Source organism: Canis lupus, chromosome X (genome assembly GCF_011100685.1).
Source record: "Canis lupus familiaris isolate Mischka breed German Shepherd chromosome X, alternate assembly UU_Cfam_GSD_1.0, whole genome shotgun sequence".
Lineage (NCBI taxonomy): Eukaryota > Metazoa > Chordata > Mammalia > Carnivora > Canidae > Canis > Canis lupus.
Window position 1 is genome coordinate 49779677 of NC_049260.1, and position 15123 is coordinate 49794799.

General features: G+C 38.6%; 1 protein-coding gene across 6 annotated transcripts; it reads left to right on the forward strand.

The window, feature by feature from the left end:
- Positions 1–791: 791 nt before the first annotated feature.
- On the forward strand, positions 792–14771 carry LOC119868446 (spindlin-2). Of its 6 annotated transcripts, XM_038587574.1 has the most exons (5): positions 792–1143; positions 1750–1976; positions 3978–4042; positions 5577–5630; positions 13465–14771. In XM_038587574.1, exons 1-5 carry the CDS (start codon positions 885–887, stop codon positions 13547–13549), a joined length of 690 nt encoding a protein of 229 aa, XP_038443502.1. In that variant the 5' UTR covers positions 792–884; the 3' UTR covers positions 13550–14771. The 6 variants fall into 6 exon arrangements, with proteins under 6 accessions (XP_038443502.1, XP_038443497.1, XP_038443498.1 ...); XM_038587569.1 differs by lacking the exons at positions 3978–4042; positions 5577–5630; positions 13465–14771 and having other exon boundaries at positions 821–1143; positions 1750–2698; XM_038587570.1 differs by lacking the exons at positions 3978–4042; positions 5577–5630; positions 13465–14771 and having other exon boundaries at positions 932–1160; positions 1750–2698.
- The last annotated feature ends 352 nt before the right edge of the window (positions 14772–15123 follow it).

Here is a 15123-nt window from a genome sequence, read left to right on the forward strand (position 1 = left end):
ACTCCCTGCATGGAGCCTGCTTCTCCTTTTGCAGGTGTCTCTGCCTCTCTCTCTCTGTGTGTCTCTCATGAATAAATAAATTTTTAAAAATTTTTTTAAAAAGAACAGGACATGAAATTGCTTGTGGAAAATTATCCCAGTTTTGTAAAAGCCTAGAAAAATGACAAAAAGAAATAATGAGTATTAATATTTTTGCTGTGAGCCCTGGCCAATGGGAGCTGGAATGAATTGCATTTGATTATTTTTTTCATATCAAATTGCTGAAATTTACAGTGTTAACATCGTGCAAAAAATTCATTTGCAATATGGTAAAAGAAGAAAGAAAAAAGAAAAAAGGAAGAGAAAGAAAGAATGAAAAGAAAAAGAAAATTCTCTAAGAAGTAAATTCAGGAATAAGCAGTCAGAAAAAAAAAATTACAGAGGCCAGGTAAAGATGGCAGACTGAGAACTAACATATTTCTCTGTTCCCACGACATCCTTGTGAATTATTTAAAAAGCAGATCTATGTATAAAGAATAAGTACATAGGGGTCCTGGAACGAAGAAAACACTAAATCCTGGAAGAGGAAAACAAATGGGGCAAGGGGCACTGAGAGGGTGGAGTTGGTGGTGAGCACAGGAACTAAAAAGGACCAGAAACAGGGAGGGGAGAGAAGGGGTAATCAGGAAAGGGCGGGTAGCTAAGGGCTCCGGGACTCCTTTAGGAAACCGCCCGAAACCTGAGAACAAGTGCAACTCCCTAGCCAAAGGTAGTGGGCTTAAGAGTTGGGGGAGGGAAGTAACAAGCAGTCTTTGGCAGGAAGGGGAGGCCTCACTCCTGGCAGGAAGCTGCGCTACGGGAAGAGGGAGGAGACTGCGGCGACGGCGGCAGCTGGTGGGAGCCCGATGTGGCAGAGGGGCCGCCGCCGACAGGGAGGCGGGGGGCCCGCGAAGCTCAGAGCTGGGGATACCGCCGCCATCCTCCTCGCCTACCCCGCCACCCTCCTAGACGCGCTCCCCGCCTACGGATCCTTCCCTCCCAGCCTGTGCAAACACCCGGCTCGTCTCCCGCTGATCCTCCTTCGACACAAGCTCACCGCGGAGGCAGCAGCTAGGTGTCCGATTCGGGCACGTGAGGCCCGGGATCCGGGGCGGTGGACACCAGGCAGGGCAAGGCCATTGGTGGGCTCCAGGATGGAGAAGGGGGATGGGATGGGCTCCTGCGGGAGATAAGGGGTGGGGGCAAGCGCCGGCTGAGGCTGGAGTGGGGGAGTGCGATGGGAAATAGGAAAGGAGGGTGGCGTTAGGAGCCAGGCAAGAAATTGAAGGTGAGCCTGGGGAAGCGAGGGCGCTGGATGCCAGGAAAGCGGGTAGACAAGGGGCGTATGGGCAGCAGGCTGGGGCGTCCACGACAGTGAGTGCGTGCGGGTCAAAGGCGGTGAAGGATAGGCGCTTTGCAGGGGATTGAGAGTGGGCGCCCGTGGCGGGTGATGGAGGCAGTGGGCTCTGAACAAGGAGGTAGCCTGCTGCCTCCTGCAGAGTTCCTAACCCCAGCCAGCACCACTGCCGCTGCCGCCCTTCCCCACAGCCTAAAGGAACCTAGGAGGGAGAGCACTTGGCAGGCACGCAGCCAGGATTTCCAGCACTGCTGCCAGGTCCATGGGGAAAATTTAGGTTCTGGCGCTGGGTACACAGACACGTCGCAGTTGGGAGAACTTCACCTTATATCATATTGAGTGTTTCTCTCTTGTCTTCTCTCCTCCCCCTGCAGGCATGAAGACCCCCAACGCACCAGAGGCCGAAGGGCAGCAAACCAGGGCAGCTGTGGGCCGGGCCACTGGGTCGGCAAACATGACGAAGAAAAAAGCCTCCCAAAAGAAACAGAGGGGCAGACCTTCCTCCCAGTCCCGCAGGAACATCGTGGGCTGCAGAATTTCACATGGATGGAAGGAAGGTGACGAGCCCATCACCCAGTGGAAAGGAACCGTTCTGGATCAGGTGCCTATAAATCCCTCTCTTTATCTGGTGAAATATGATGGAATTGACTGTGTCTATGGACTGGAACTTCACAGAGATGAAAGAGTTTTGTCTCTTAAAATTCTTTCCGACAGGGTGGCATCATCTCAAGTCAGTGATGCAAACCTTGCAAACACCATAATTGGTAAAGCTGTGGAACATATGTTTGAGGGTGAGCACGGTTCTAAGGATGAATGGAGGGGAATGGTCTTAGCCCAAGCACCTATCATGAAAGCCTGGTTTTATATTACCTATGAGAAAGATCCTGTCTTGTACATGTACCAGCTTCTAGATGATTACAAAGAAGGAGACCTCCGTATCATGCCAGAGTCCAGTGAGTCTCCTCCAGCAGAGAGGGAGCCAGGAGGAGTTGTAGATGGCCTCATAGGTAAACATGTGGAATATACCAAAGAAGATGGCTCCAAACGGATTGGCATGGTCATTCACCAAGTGGAAGCCAAACCCTCTGTGTATTTCATCAAGTTTGATGATGATTTCCATATCTATGTCTATGATTTGGTGAAAAAGTCCTAACTGTCAGGGTAAACCTTGCCACATTTGTGAAAACAAATGTATACTTTGTGGACATGCAAAATAATGTTGCTTTTCAGTGTATTGAAAGCTTAAGGGTCCCTGTTAATTCAACATCTTTGCCAGCGTAACTGTTGTTTTGTTCCAAAAAATACAAATTTATGTGGATATGACATGCTGCGTGTAAGGACTTTGTCATGTTGAAAAGATTGGGTGTGTTTGGTGGATGGGGCATGAAAGGAAGGGACAGCTGTAAATGCAGGCTGTGAATAAAGTTCAGCTAGTATCATAATCAGTCATCTAAAAATGGAATAGGACTTAGCCGGTCTGTCTAGAGAGGGGGGAGGAGAAGGAACTAGAGATGGGCCATGGGGAGAGGGAGTAGGGAAGGTGACTCCTTAAGGAAGAGGGGGGGCAGGGCCCAAAATGGAGAGGCTCTTCTGAGGGAGGGATGACCTAAGAGAGAGGCACCCAACTGAGAAGGGGTGGAGAATAACAGAGGGAGAATGAGATCTTGGGCTTCGAGGGCTTAGAGGAAAGCAGACAGAATACCTTGAGTGGAGAGGGACACAAAGAGAGAGGGCAAAGGATACTCAAAGGGAGGGTCTATGCGTGAGTAAGGAGACAGAAAGGGAGGAACACTGAGGAAGAAAGAATTCCAAGGAGAAAGACTGACAGAGGAAGTGAGAACACAGAAAAGGAGGTGTGGGGAGTGGGACCCGTGAGAAATGGGAAGGCCCAGGAAAAAGTTGGACTTCTGGCAGTATCCATATTTTCCTCCCTGGCTCTGTGCAGAAAGGATGTGACAGCTGTCAGAGAACCAAATGGAGTGAAAGTTCCCTAGAATGGCATTTTGACAGGGATGACTCAAGAGTTAAGCAGGGCCAACCGTATACCTAAAAGGCTTTTCTTACTTCAGGGAGCTCATGCCGCACCTGCTGAGTAGAGCCCCAAGCTCAGCCTAAACACTCTGACCTGACACCCCATGAGCAGGGGGCTGTGAGTAGCCTCCTCACTTTTCCCAGAGGACCCAGGTACAGTAAATCTTGGACCTGAAGGTCTTGGTTCATTTACCTTACACTGGATAAATAGTTCTTATGGAGACTGGGTCATGGGGCTGCTCAGGACTTAAGAGATGTGCCACCTTGCATTTGGAAAATATTTTATCCAAACAAATGGAACCTTGCTGAACACAGGTACAGGAGTCCCCTCGCTGTTCTTTCTCCTACTGGACTGTGCTTTGCCTCACTATAGAGGAGGGGCATCAGAGGATTGAGCCTAACGTTTCTCTCCAGGACATGGGGAGTACTAGGCAGTCCATGCTTCTTTCAGCAGCTGCCTGAAACCACAGGTGGCTCCACCCAGTGCTTCACTGAATGGAGGTCTGCTGCCTCCAGAAGCCCCATTCAGGCTATCCCCCCAACAAATCTGGCAGCTACCAACCCTTCACAGGTACATCCTGGCCAGTCCAGCACACAGAGAAGCTGTGATGGAAGTTTGTGCAACTCTGTTTCCAGGTGAGATGGATGGCATGGGGCAGTCGGCTAACTCCTTCAACTGTATGATGCCACCTAGAGGGACAGTCATTGGTGGGGAGAGGGTGCAATAACCCCAATAAAGTCCCTCAAAGATACGGTGCCCCAACACATGGGCCTAAGTCCTCTTTTTCTCCTCCTTGCCCTTACCCAGTCCTGCTGTGGAAGGTCCCTTCAAGACCCTCTCTGGTCTCCCCACTTCACACTTCACTAAAATATACCCCCGCCCTCAAAGGAAGAGTTAAGGTGACCCCACTGCCCAGGCTTCCCTAACTCCATACACAGTGGGGTGAGGAGGGTAGCTGTTGGCAGGGAGCTTTCAGAAGTCCCAAAAAAGGTGGTAATTCCAGTTCATTCTCTTCGCACAACATGGCCTGAAACTGTTTGCCTGAAGTATTACACAAGGCAAACCCACCTTGCAGGGATTCATTTTCTTTCTTTCATATACCAGAAAATTTAGTCTAGCAAAACACCTGCAGGCCACCCATGGGCCGATTTCAGCCAGCTGCCATGTTTTGTTTGATCCCGGTGCTTTTATTGTTTTCTATTTTAAAATCAGATACTTAAACACTTGGGAGATTTCACATTACAAAAATCCATATTTCTGGCCCACCTCAAACCAAACCAAACCAAACCAAACCAAACCGAGGATTAGGGCCCACATTCCAACAAGGATACAAGCAGCTGGGTCTGAGGAAGAGCTCAGCCCATTTTAGACTGAATGCTCTCTCAAACTAGCCTGTCCCCAGCTGGCCTGATTCACTCTAATACAATTCCCAGTTGTCCCCTGAAGGCATTTGCATTTGTAGCTTTGGGGCTAGACCCAGGGGAAACTGCCTAGCTCTACTTTTGGCTTAAGCTGACCCCATTTGCTTTTTGACTCATTTGCTTTATCTTTATCCCACAAATACTTACTTTAGGTGGGCTCTCTGCCAGGCAATCTTCAGGCACGGGTACTGGTGATATGGTAATGAACCAAATAAACAGATAAAACAATGGTGGAGCTTTAATTTTAGTGTGGGAGACAGACAGTAGCCAAGACACAGTAGGTGAAATGTAAAGTATTCTCAAAGGGATAAGTGTTAAGAAAGGAAAAATAAAGCAAATGATGTGGGATTGGAATTCTAGGTGGGAGGCTGAAATTGGATAGATAGAGTCCAGGGAGGGCCTCACTGAGACCATGGCTTTTGAGTAGTAAAGACCTGAAGGTAGAGAGAAGATGGGCCCTGTGGCTCTCCAGGGAAGGAGCATGCCAGGTAGAGGGACAGCAAGGCAAGAGTAAGCCTGACATGCTCAAGGAACACTGAGGATACCAGCATGGCTAGAGCCAAGTGAGCAAGGTATAGGCTATCAGGAAGTGAGTTCAGAGAGGTGATGGGGATCTGGCAGAAGCTGAGAGGTAGCTTAGAACCTTTCAAGTCTTAGAATGGAATTTGGTTTTTATGCTGAGTGTGATGGGGAGCCATTTGAGTATTTTGAGCATAGGCACGACATGATTTCCCTCATATTTTAACAGGAACACTCTTGCAACTCTGAAGGCTTGTCTGTTTGGACTTCAAAGAAGAACAAGGTAGGTCTTCTATGTCAAGGAAACAGAGTAGAGACATAGAAATAAATTTTCACATAGAAACTTGAATCATAACAGAGATGACATATCAGGTGAATGAGGAAAAAACATTTGAATCAACAAATGTTTCAGGGTTAATGTGTTTTCTGTTTGCCAATAAGTAAATTTTAATCTGGTTATTACATATTACCCTCAAATTTCAAATGGAAAATAATTAATACTTAAATTTAGAAAATATCATTTGTAAGAAAATATATTCTCCCCTGTAGAAGTGGGGAAAAAGTTTACTTAAAAGCAGAAATCCAGAGATATTGAAAAATTTGATAAATGTGATTTTATAAAGATATGAATTTTTCTAATTTCAAAAATCATTGTATACAAAATGGAAATAAAATAAGTTTAGGGCAAACTTTGATAGTTAAAATGAATCAATAAAATATATATAAAATGAGAATAAAACAAACAGTTCTTAGAGAACTTGGGAAAAATATTAACAAACATACCACAAAATAGGAGATCCTATGGTCAATCAACATGCTTTATTTTAATCTGCTTCCCATATTTTTTTCTTTTCCATAACATATGTTCTCTCCCAAAATTCTCTATAATCTCCTTAATTAATAAGGGTTTTTTGCCCTTGTCAGAATATAAGCTCTATAATGTGTGGTTTTCCTTCCTTTTTTTTTCATTTATATATCTCAAACAATTAAAATAGTATCTGGCATATAGTAGGTGCTTAGGAATTATTTCTTGACTTTGTTTCTCACCAGTAAACAATGAAATGGAAACTAAAATGATAAAGAATTTCATATGCATCAGATCAGCAATTTGTATGAAGTTTGAAAATATGTGTTGTTAACGAGATAAATAAGTGGGAGATCCTATACCCTGTTGGTGGGAATTCAGTTGGAGATAAGGTTGCCATTATCTAGTGGGTTTGAAGATGGCATATTTAGAGCAGTTTGTCCTTTTTTACTTTATAGGAAGACAATTCTGTATTGATCTCTCATGTTTCTGCACGTTTTGCAAGCAAGGCACTAAATCATTTTGGTTGTGTGTTACATTCCTTTGAAGGAAGTGTGAATAACAAATATGTTTGTAAGAGGGGATAGTATTTCTCTGTGTAGCAATGGTCAGGGATGCTTAACTGAAATCAAATAAATATTAATGTCTCCTTCCAGAGAAAAAACATTTAAAAAGGCATATTTACTACTCATTATAAATATTAGGTTAATTAAAATGGTTTCCTTTCCTCTAATGTAGTCTACTGTATACCCTGTTGTATGTGGGTCTCAGGAATGTAGAGTTAAATTGCTGATCCTCTTTTTTTTTGGTATATATTTTTTATTGGAGTTCGATATGCCAACAATAGCATAAACACCGAGTGCTCATCCCGTCAGGTGCCCCCCTCAGTGCCCATCACCCACTCACCCCAACCCCCCGCCCAGCTCCCTTTCCACCACCCCTTAGTCATTTCCCAGAGTTAGGAGTCTCTCATGTTCTGTCATCCTCTCTGATATTTCCCACTCATTTTTTCTCCTTTCCCCTTTATTCCTTTTCACTATTTTTTATATTCCCCAAATGAATGAGACCATATAAGGTTTGTCCTTCTCCAATTGACTTACTTCACTCAGCATAATATCCTCCAGTTCCATCCACGTCGAAGCAAATGGTGGGTATTTGTGGTTTCTAATGGCTGAGTAATATTCCATTGTATACATAAACCGCATCTCCTTTATCCATTCATCTTTCGATGGACACCGAGGCTCCTTTCACAGTTTGGCTAGTGTGGACATTGCTGCTAGAAACATCGGGGTGCAGGTGTCCCGGCGTTTCATTCCATCTGTATCTTTGGGGTAAATCCCCAGCAGTGCAATTGCTGGGTCTTAGGGCAGATCTATTTTTAACTCTTTGAGGAACCTCCACACAGTTTTCTGGATACATTTTGAAGCATAACCTGTATAATTTTTTTCTTAGAGAAGATACCTGTTTGAAGAGAAATAGAGGTGGGGTCCATGACAACACAAGATTACATATTTTCTGATACCCTTGAGTCAAATAACATCTCGAGAAACAATAAATGAAGCATTTGGGCTCTTACTGCCTCAGGTTGTGTGTATGATGCTGATGTAATGACCTCCTGGAGAATGAGAAACTGACCACAAAATCTTATGTAAATTTTTATTCTCAGCTTTACCTCCTTGCTAGTTCTTCTGTTGAAAACAAGTGAGAACTAAAGGATGCTATCATGGTAATGGGCAGCAGGTACCCAAACATTTTGTCATGGATTTAAAATAGCTAGTATAGGATTTAATAGATAGTATAGGATAATTGGCTGTTCAAAAGCAGGCAGGATTTAGACAGGTCTTGAACTAGTACTGTGTCTGAGTAATGGACAGAGACCTATACTTATATAGAATTATTCAAAGTTCATTGCCTAGGTCACATCTCATTCCCTATTTCACAGGCCCAAGTGATCTTGTCCTTTCTGAGTAGAAGTTTAAAATGGAGGTGGTATGGTATTAGTGATTTATTATTAGTGATGGGATCACACAGTCAGTCTTGTTTTTTTTTAATGTATTAATGTTAAAGAGATATGATCAGAGTCTCCCAACCCTTTCCCCTAGGTCATTATTGGAAACAATTGCAAAGTACCACTTTGGAATCCCAATAGTCTTCCTGTCTTAGAGATGACAATGCATTTCCTAATAACCCATTTCCTGTAATTATATTAGAGAAGTGATGCAATGTCCTGGTATGCCCATAAAGGTTATTCCTTCACTCTCATATTAAAATTGTGCCACAGCTCAACATAATGTTTTGGTTGATATTTCAGAATACTGATAAATAAAATCCTTTTTCTTTTTGTAAATTTGTAACCATTTGAGGACAAGCACAATAATTACACAAATGGAGGTTAAAGTATCTCCTTTATAATTGATAAAAGCTGGATGTTTAGCCATGAGGCCACAAGGACTTCCTCATACTTTACCTAGTCACAGGCAGAACTGGATAGCTGCGGCCTCTCTGATAGACAGGTGCCCATGGCCTGCAAAGCTTATTATGTGTTTGAGTATAAATTGGAGTACATCTTCTGCCTAAAAAAGATAAATCCAAGAGACAACTCAAAAGGTTTCTTACAGGGTATCCCTGGGTGGCTCAGCGATTTAGCGCCTGCCTTTGGCCCAGGGCGCGATCCTGGAGTCCCGGGATCGAGTCCCGCATTGGGCTCCCGGCATGGAGCCTGCTTCTCCCTCTGCCTCTCTCTCTCTCTCTCTCTCTCTCTCTCTCTCTCTCTCTCTGTCTATCATAAATAAATAAAAATAAATCTTTAAAAAAAAAGGTTTCTTACATGTCCAACTCCTAACAAACACCAATTAAAGAAGTCATTGGGAGATATGAGGCCAGGGGAATGAGGGTCCTATTTGACAACTATTATACATAGACTTGGTAGAAGAATGAAAATGAATTGTCTTTTTAAAAAAATGCTTATTGAAGTACATCACTGACACATTATATTAATTTCAGGTATACAAATTAGTAATTTGATATTTGTATATATTGTGAAATGATCACACATAGTTACAATTTTTTTCCTTGCGATGAGAACTTTTAAGATCTACTCTCTTAGCAATTTTTAGATATGCAATGCAATACACTGTGCATACTACATCCCCATAATTTATTTTATAATTGGAAGTTTGTAGATTTTGAACCCTTTCAAACATTTTGCCCACAATTTCTTATCTTTGTGCAGTTAACATATTGTACAACATGCTGAACATAATTTTCAATGGATTATAATTTACGGGAATAATATTTAAAATATTAAATATTTAAAAAACATAATCATGTTATTTGTTATATATTAATATAATTATATACTTGTTAATATATAACAATTTTTAATTATGGAGGCAATGCCCTTTTCCCTCCAACCTGCCAAAGCATCGGGTCATGTGTTTACTGTTTCTGCTTTCTGTTCTCTGTTCATTGTTGGTCCCTGGGGATTTTCCTGACACTCTTTAAAGCTCAGCAATATATTAAATAGGTGATCTGTCATATTTTAGCTATCATTTTAAAGTGATTTTAATGAAAAAGTATTTCTCTATCCACACTTCAATCTCTTTAAGTCAGGGGTTAATTAGGCACTCCTTTGGACAACCAGTGGCACAGTTCTTTCCCTTGGTGATGGAGATATGAGGATTATAGGGAAATCAAGAGAAGTCATACCCACATTTTAAGAGGGCTATTCTTCAATATCTGCTGTTGCTCCTTTAATGAATGAAATAGGCAGTTCACAGTTTATCTCAGAAGCCTCTCAAATTGATTTTAAAAACACATTAAATTTCTTATTATTTAATAATTTTAAAAATATTTAAAATATTTTATTTTATATTTTATTCATATATTTATATTATATATTTAGATAATATACTAATACATTTATAATGTATAAATATATAATTTATTATATAAAACATAAACATTTATTATATTATATAAATTCTATAATATATTAACATATAATTAGTTAACAATATAATAACATATATAATATAATATATGCATTATGTAATGCATTATTTTATTAATATAATTATTCTATAATTATATAATTATTAATACAATAATGCATGTATTATATTATATATAGTATATAATATGTAGAATAAGTATTATATATTAATAAGTATATAATTATATTAATATATAACAACATGATTATGTAGATATTATAGACTTATATAATTAATCCTATAATTATTAACATTATGTATTAATATTTTAGGTTTATTTAGGTTTATATTTATGTTTTCTTGGATATATATAATACATATTATATATAGTATATAATTCTACTAATACAAATATATTTGTATTTTAATATATTAATAGAAGGTAAGTCCTTACCCCTGATTAAATTGGGAGTAGGGAACTAAGGTCTCCTTGCCTTTCCTTCAATTCTCCAATTAATTGGCAGTGATCTTTTAAACATGTAAATGAAATTATATTTAAAACTTAAGACTCTCCAAAGGCTTCCTATTACAGTTGATATCCAATCCAATATTCTTGTTTTACCCTGCAATCCCTAGACCAGCATTCTCAACTAGAATGGTATTGCTTCCAAACAGAGAGAAAATTGATCCCTTGTATGGGAGGTGAAAAAAAATCTTACCTGTTACAATGGTTTGTGATCCTCCAAAGCTCAATTGTATCTGACAAACCTTAGTTTTAAAATTATTCTCAATGGTTTTCTTGGATATCCCACGGACAACACTGATGTTGAGTTCATGGAAGATATACGAAATGTATGCAGGACCAGTGTTATAAAACCATACTAAATAGGTGGCTGTGATTGGAGTCATATCATGAGAAGTGGCCTATATGCTTATTGGCTTCCTTGACTATCTTTACATTTTATCCTCCATGCCTTTGTGTGTAATGTGGGCTTTGAGAATTAAAACAGCATATATTTAATTCTACAAAAGTCCAACTCCTTTATGCCAAATGATGCAAAGAAAAAAAATGTCAGTAATATATATAAATAGCGGCTAGTTAAAACGTATTATCAATTATCAAGCCAAAGTTAAAAGTTGAGATGACTAAAAATTACTTTTAAAAAATTATTTTTTGTATATTTTTATTGGAGTTCTATTTGCCAACATATAGTAACAAAAATAAAACCATGTCAGGAAATATTAGTCCTTTTTGAATATATACAAGAACAAAAAACCCTAGCTGAAAGGCATAGTTTTCTTTTTTTTTTAAGAAAGGTAAAGCAAGTATCTGAAAATTGAGCCTGTAATACAATTGCTTTTTCCAACGGAATTATAGCATAATTACTGAAGGGCCTATATATTTTATACTGTTCTGTTAGGACTTTCTAATATTTTTTATCCTTGAGAGGATTTTACTACAATGAACTCAGAACAGGGGTCAGAGTTCACATATTTGACAAAAAAGTACAAAAGTAATAATATTAAATGGAAAATGCAACTACATTTCACAGAATAATGTAGTACCACCCTAAACAATTACTTTGGTTATGCTAATTCATCACCTAAGCCATCCAAGATTTGATTAGATAAATAATTCAGTAATGTACACTACAAAACTACCTACTTCCATGAAAAAGTGTTTATTTTTAGTTACAGGTTCATAGAATCTTTCGGATCTTTATATTCCCTAGCCTTTTTAGTAGAAGCAAAGTGAATAACATATCTATCCTGTCTAAAAATATGTAGTTGATTATATATATATATCAAGTAAAACGTACTTCAAAGAGCTTTTTGCCATCCACCAAAAAGAGGAAATGTCATTATAAGGAATTAGTTATATTTAAGTAAAAGCTTTCAGGAAAAATTTAAAATACTAATGATGAAAAAATTAAATACCTGTATTTCAACACTCAGTTTCTTTTCTAAAATGTCAATCTCTGTTTGCTGTCCTATATATATAAATTGGACTGGTTCAATTTGGACTATTTACGGTGGGAATTTTAAACTTAAGCTTGGGTAAAAAAAAAAAAAGGCTGTATCAATATTTGTCATGCCAGAAAATTTATGACTCAAACTTGTGGAGATTATTAAACTTCGGGCTGACAAAAAAATAGTTTTTGAATTATTTTGCTTCTGTTGGAAAAATAGTTTTCAAATTATTTTAAAAATATGGTGATAGTGATATGTATATAAATTTACAATTTGCATATGTGAATTTTATACATTGTAATTTTGTAGGTAAATAAATTCGATTGCAATCTCTCAACAAATAAGTTGAGTTAGACATTAGTAGCTTCCTAAGTTTTAACTTCTATCTTCAAATTTTACTTAATCTTATATCAAGCTTGCTGTTTTTGTGTATGTATTTTTATATATGATGGAGACACAAGGGCAGTCCGGGTGGCTCAGCGGTTTAGCGCCACCTTCAGCGTGATCCTGGAGACCCAGGATCGAGTCCCACGTGGGGCTCCCTACATGGAGCCTACTTTTTCCTCTGCCTGTGTCTCTGCCTCTCTCTCTCTCCATGTCTCTCAACAAAATCTTTAAAAAAATAAATAAATATATTTTTTTCTATCTCATAATTTGGAGTCAGAAGTAGGACTCCAGTATTATCAGCAGCAAATGATCAAAGGGCTCAGAGTATTCCCATTCCCCCTTTGTTATCTTCATTATGCTAGTTTTGCCCTCAAACTGGTTACAGAGATTCCAAGAGTTATATATAACAAACATTATATGGTCTCATTCATTTGAGGAATATAAAAAATAGTGAAAGGGAATAAAGGGGAAAGGAGAAAAATAAGTGGGAAATATCAGAAAGGCAGACAGAACATGAAAGACTCCTAACTCTGGGAAACGAACTAGGGGTGGTAGAAGGGGAGGTGGGTGGGGGGTGGGGGTGACTGGGTGACGGGCACTGAGGTGGGCACTGACGGGATGAGCACTGAGTGTTATGCTATATGTTGGCAAATTGAACACAAATAAAAAATAAATTTATTTAAAAAATGAAAGTAAAATAAATAAATAAATAAATAAATAAATAAATAAATAAATAACAGCATCCTAAAAAATAAAAGGAAACATCATTTCTTGTTTCTTAAGAGGAAAGACAATTTTTTCAGAGCACTGCAAAAGATATATTATTATATTTAATTGGCCAGGATTAGATCATATGCCAAATGCTAAATCAATCACTTGCAGGAAGACTATTACCATGATTAGCTTAGAGTAACTTTGGGATCACTAGGATAACAATCTCCCTTTTTTGCTTATCTTGACTCTGATCTCTGTGCTGCTTACATGATTAATAGAGCAACTTGATCTTCATATCCTCTCAGGTTCACTTATGCCCAATGGAAAAGATCATCTACCTCATATCCAGAAGACTGCAAAATACCATTGTGCCTCATTGTCTCTGACTAGGTTATGTGCCTACTCCTAAAACAATCACTCTAATGGTATTTCAGTGCTCTGGAAGTTTACACTTAAGTTGTTCCAAAGAGGAAAATGAAGGCACTATTACCAGAAGAACTGTGATTGGATGCTAGGCTGCAATTCCAAATGATATTGCAATTCAACACATTTTGCTGCTCAGAATTTATACGAACCCTTCTTGTCATATATACTCATTCAAAAAATGTCTCCACAAAAGTGTTCTTTCATCAATTACTGATGGAATGGGAATTGTTATCAGGTTTGGAAAATACCTTTGCAAGAGTAACTGCTATTTTAACTTCTAAGGCAATAGATTAGTTTGACTGTTTTTGAAGTTTAAATAAATTGTAAAGAAAACTGTGTGCCCTTTTGTTGTCTTCATTTCAACATACTTGTAAGATTTATTCATGTTGTTAAATGTGGTTGTAGTCTCATTGTATGAATATACCAAAACATATACAGTCTACTGCTGATGGACATTTGGGTGATTTCCAGCTTAGAGCTATTATACATGGTTGAACACATCTATTTTATAATAAACTATTGGTCTTTGGATTTTAGTGATAAGAACCAGTAAGTCAAGAAACATTCATTGAAGAAACAGAAACTGGATGAAATAGCAAAAACTAAAACTGCCAAGGCAACTGAAAACTAAGAATAGAGAAAATAATTACCCACCTAAGATATAGGGGAGAAGAGGTTCAAGAGAGAAACAGTGAGTTTGGTGAATGTTTTTCTCTTGGGGAAATTAATCCATTCTAGAAGGAACTGCTAAAAGGCTTAGAGCTCAGAAGACGTTATGACTACTTGTTGAAGCTAAGGATACAGAAATTGGAGCCCAGAGCCCTGGTAAGCCCCTTTCACTTTTGGTTGGGATGCCAGGCATAATATCCCAGGAGTAAAGGTTAATCAGAACTAAATAAACCCTTACATAAAGGAAAGTGTATCTGCAAATAGTTGTCCAAAAACATTGTATGAACTTTCATTTTCATCAGCACTACATGTGAAACTCTTTTTTCATGCTCAATGACATTAATATTTTAATGCTTTCTCATTGATTGTTGAGTCAAGATTCTTATTGATCCTATTCTCCCTTTTAGGAATTATTTTATTGTTTTAAGCTTATTCTGTTAACATGCAGCCCATCAAATGATTCAGCAACTATTCACTTGATTCAGTACCTATTAAATATTCATATTGTTCACCTCTCTCTGGTTTGTTCATTTGCTTTTTCTTGTGTTTTATTATTCTTCATTTTAAATTTTAACAAATAAACTTTGATATGGGAGTAAATTTAGTGTAAGTTTTCCCCAGATATTTAAAGAATTATTTCACATCTCTTAAAAAATACCCAATCTTTCTCCACTGAATTGTAAAACCATTACTTTCCTCATTTTTTGTAAAGTTATTTTTTTTCAAAGGTGTCCTTTTGGATAAATAGATCATATTACCAGTTATGGTGGAAACATTGTACTAGATGTAGAGTAATGAGAGAAAAGTTAACTGCGGTCACTGTAAAATTGAGTTTTATAGAATGATGACCAGACATATAATAGGTGCTC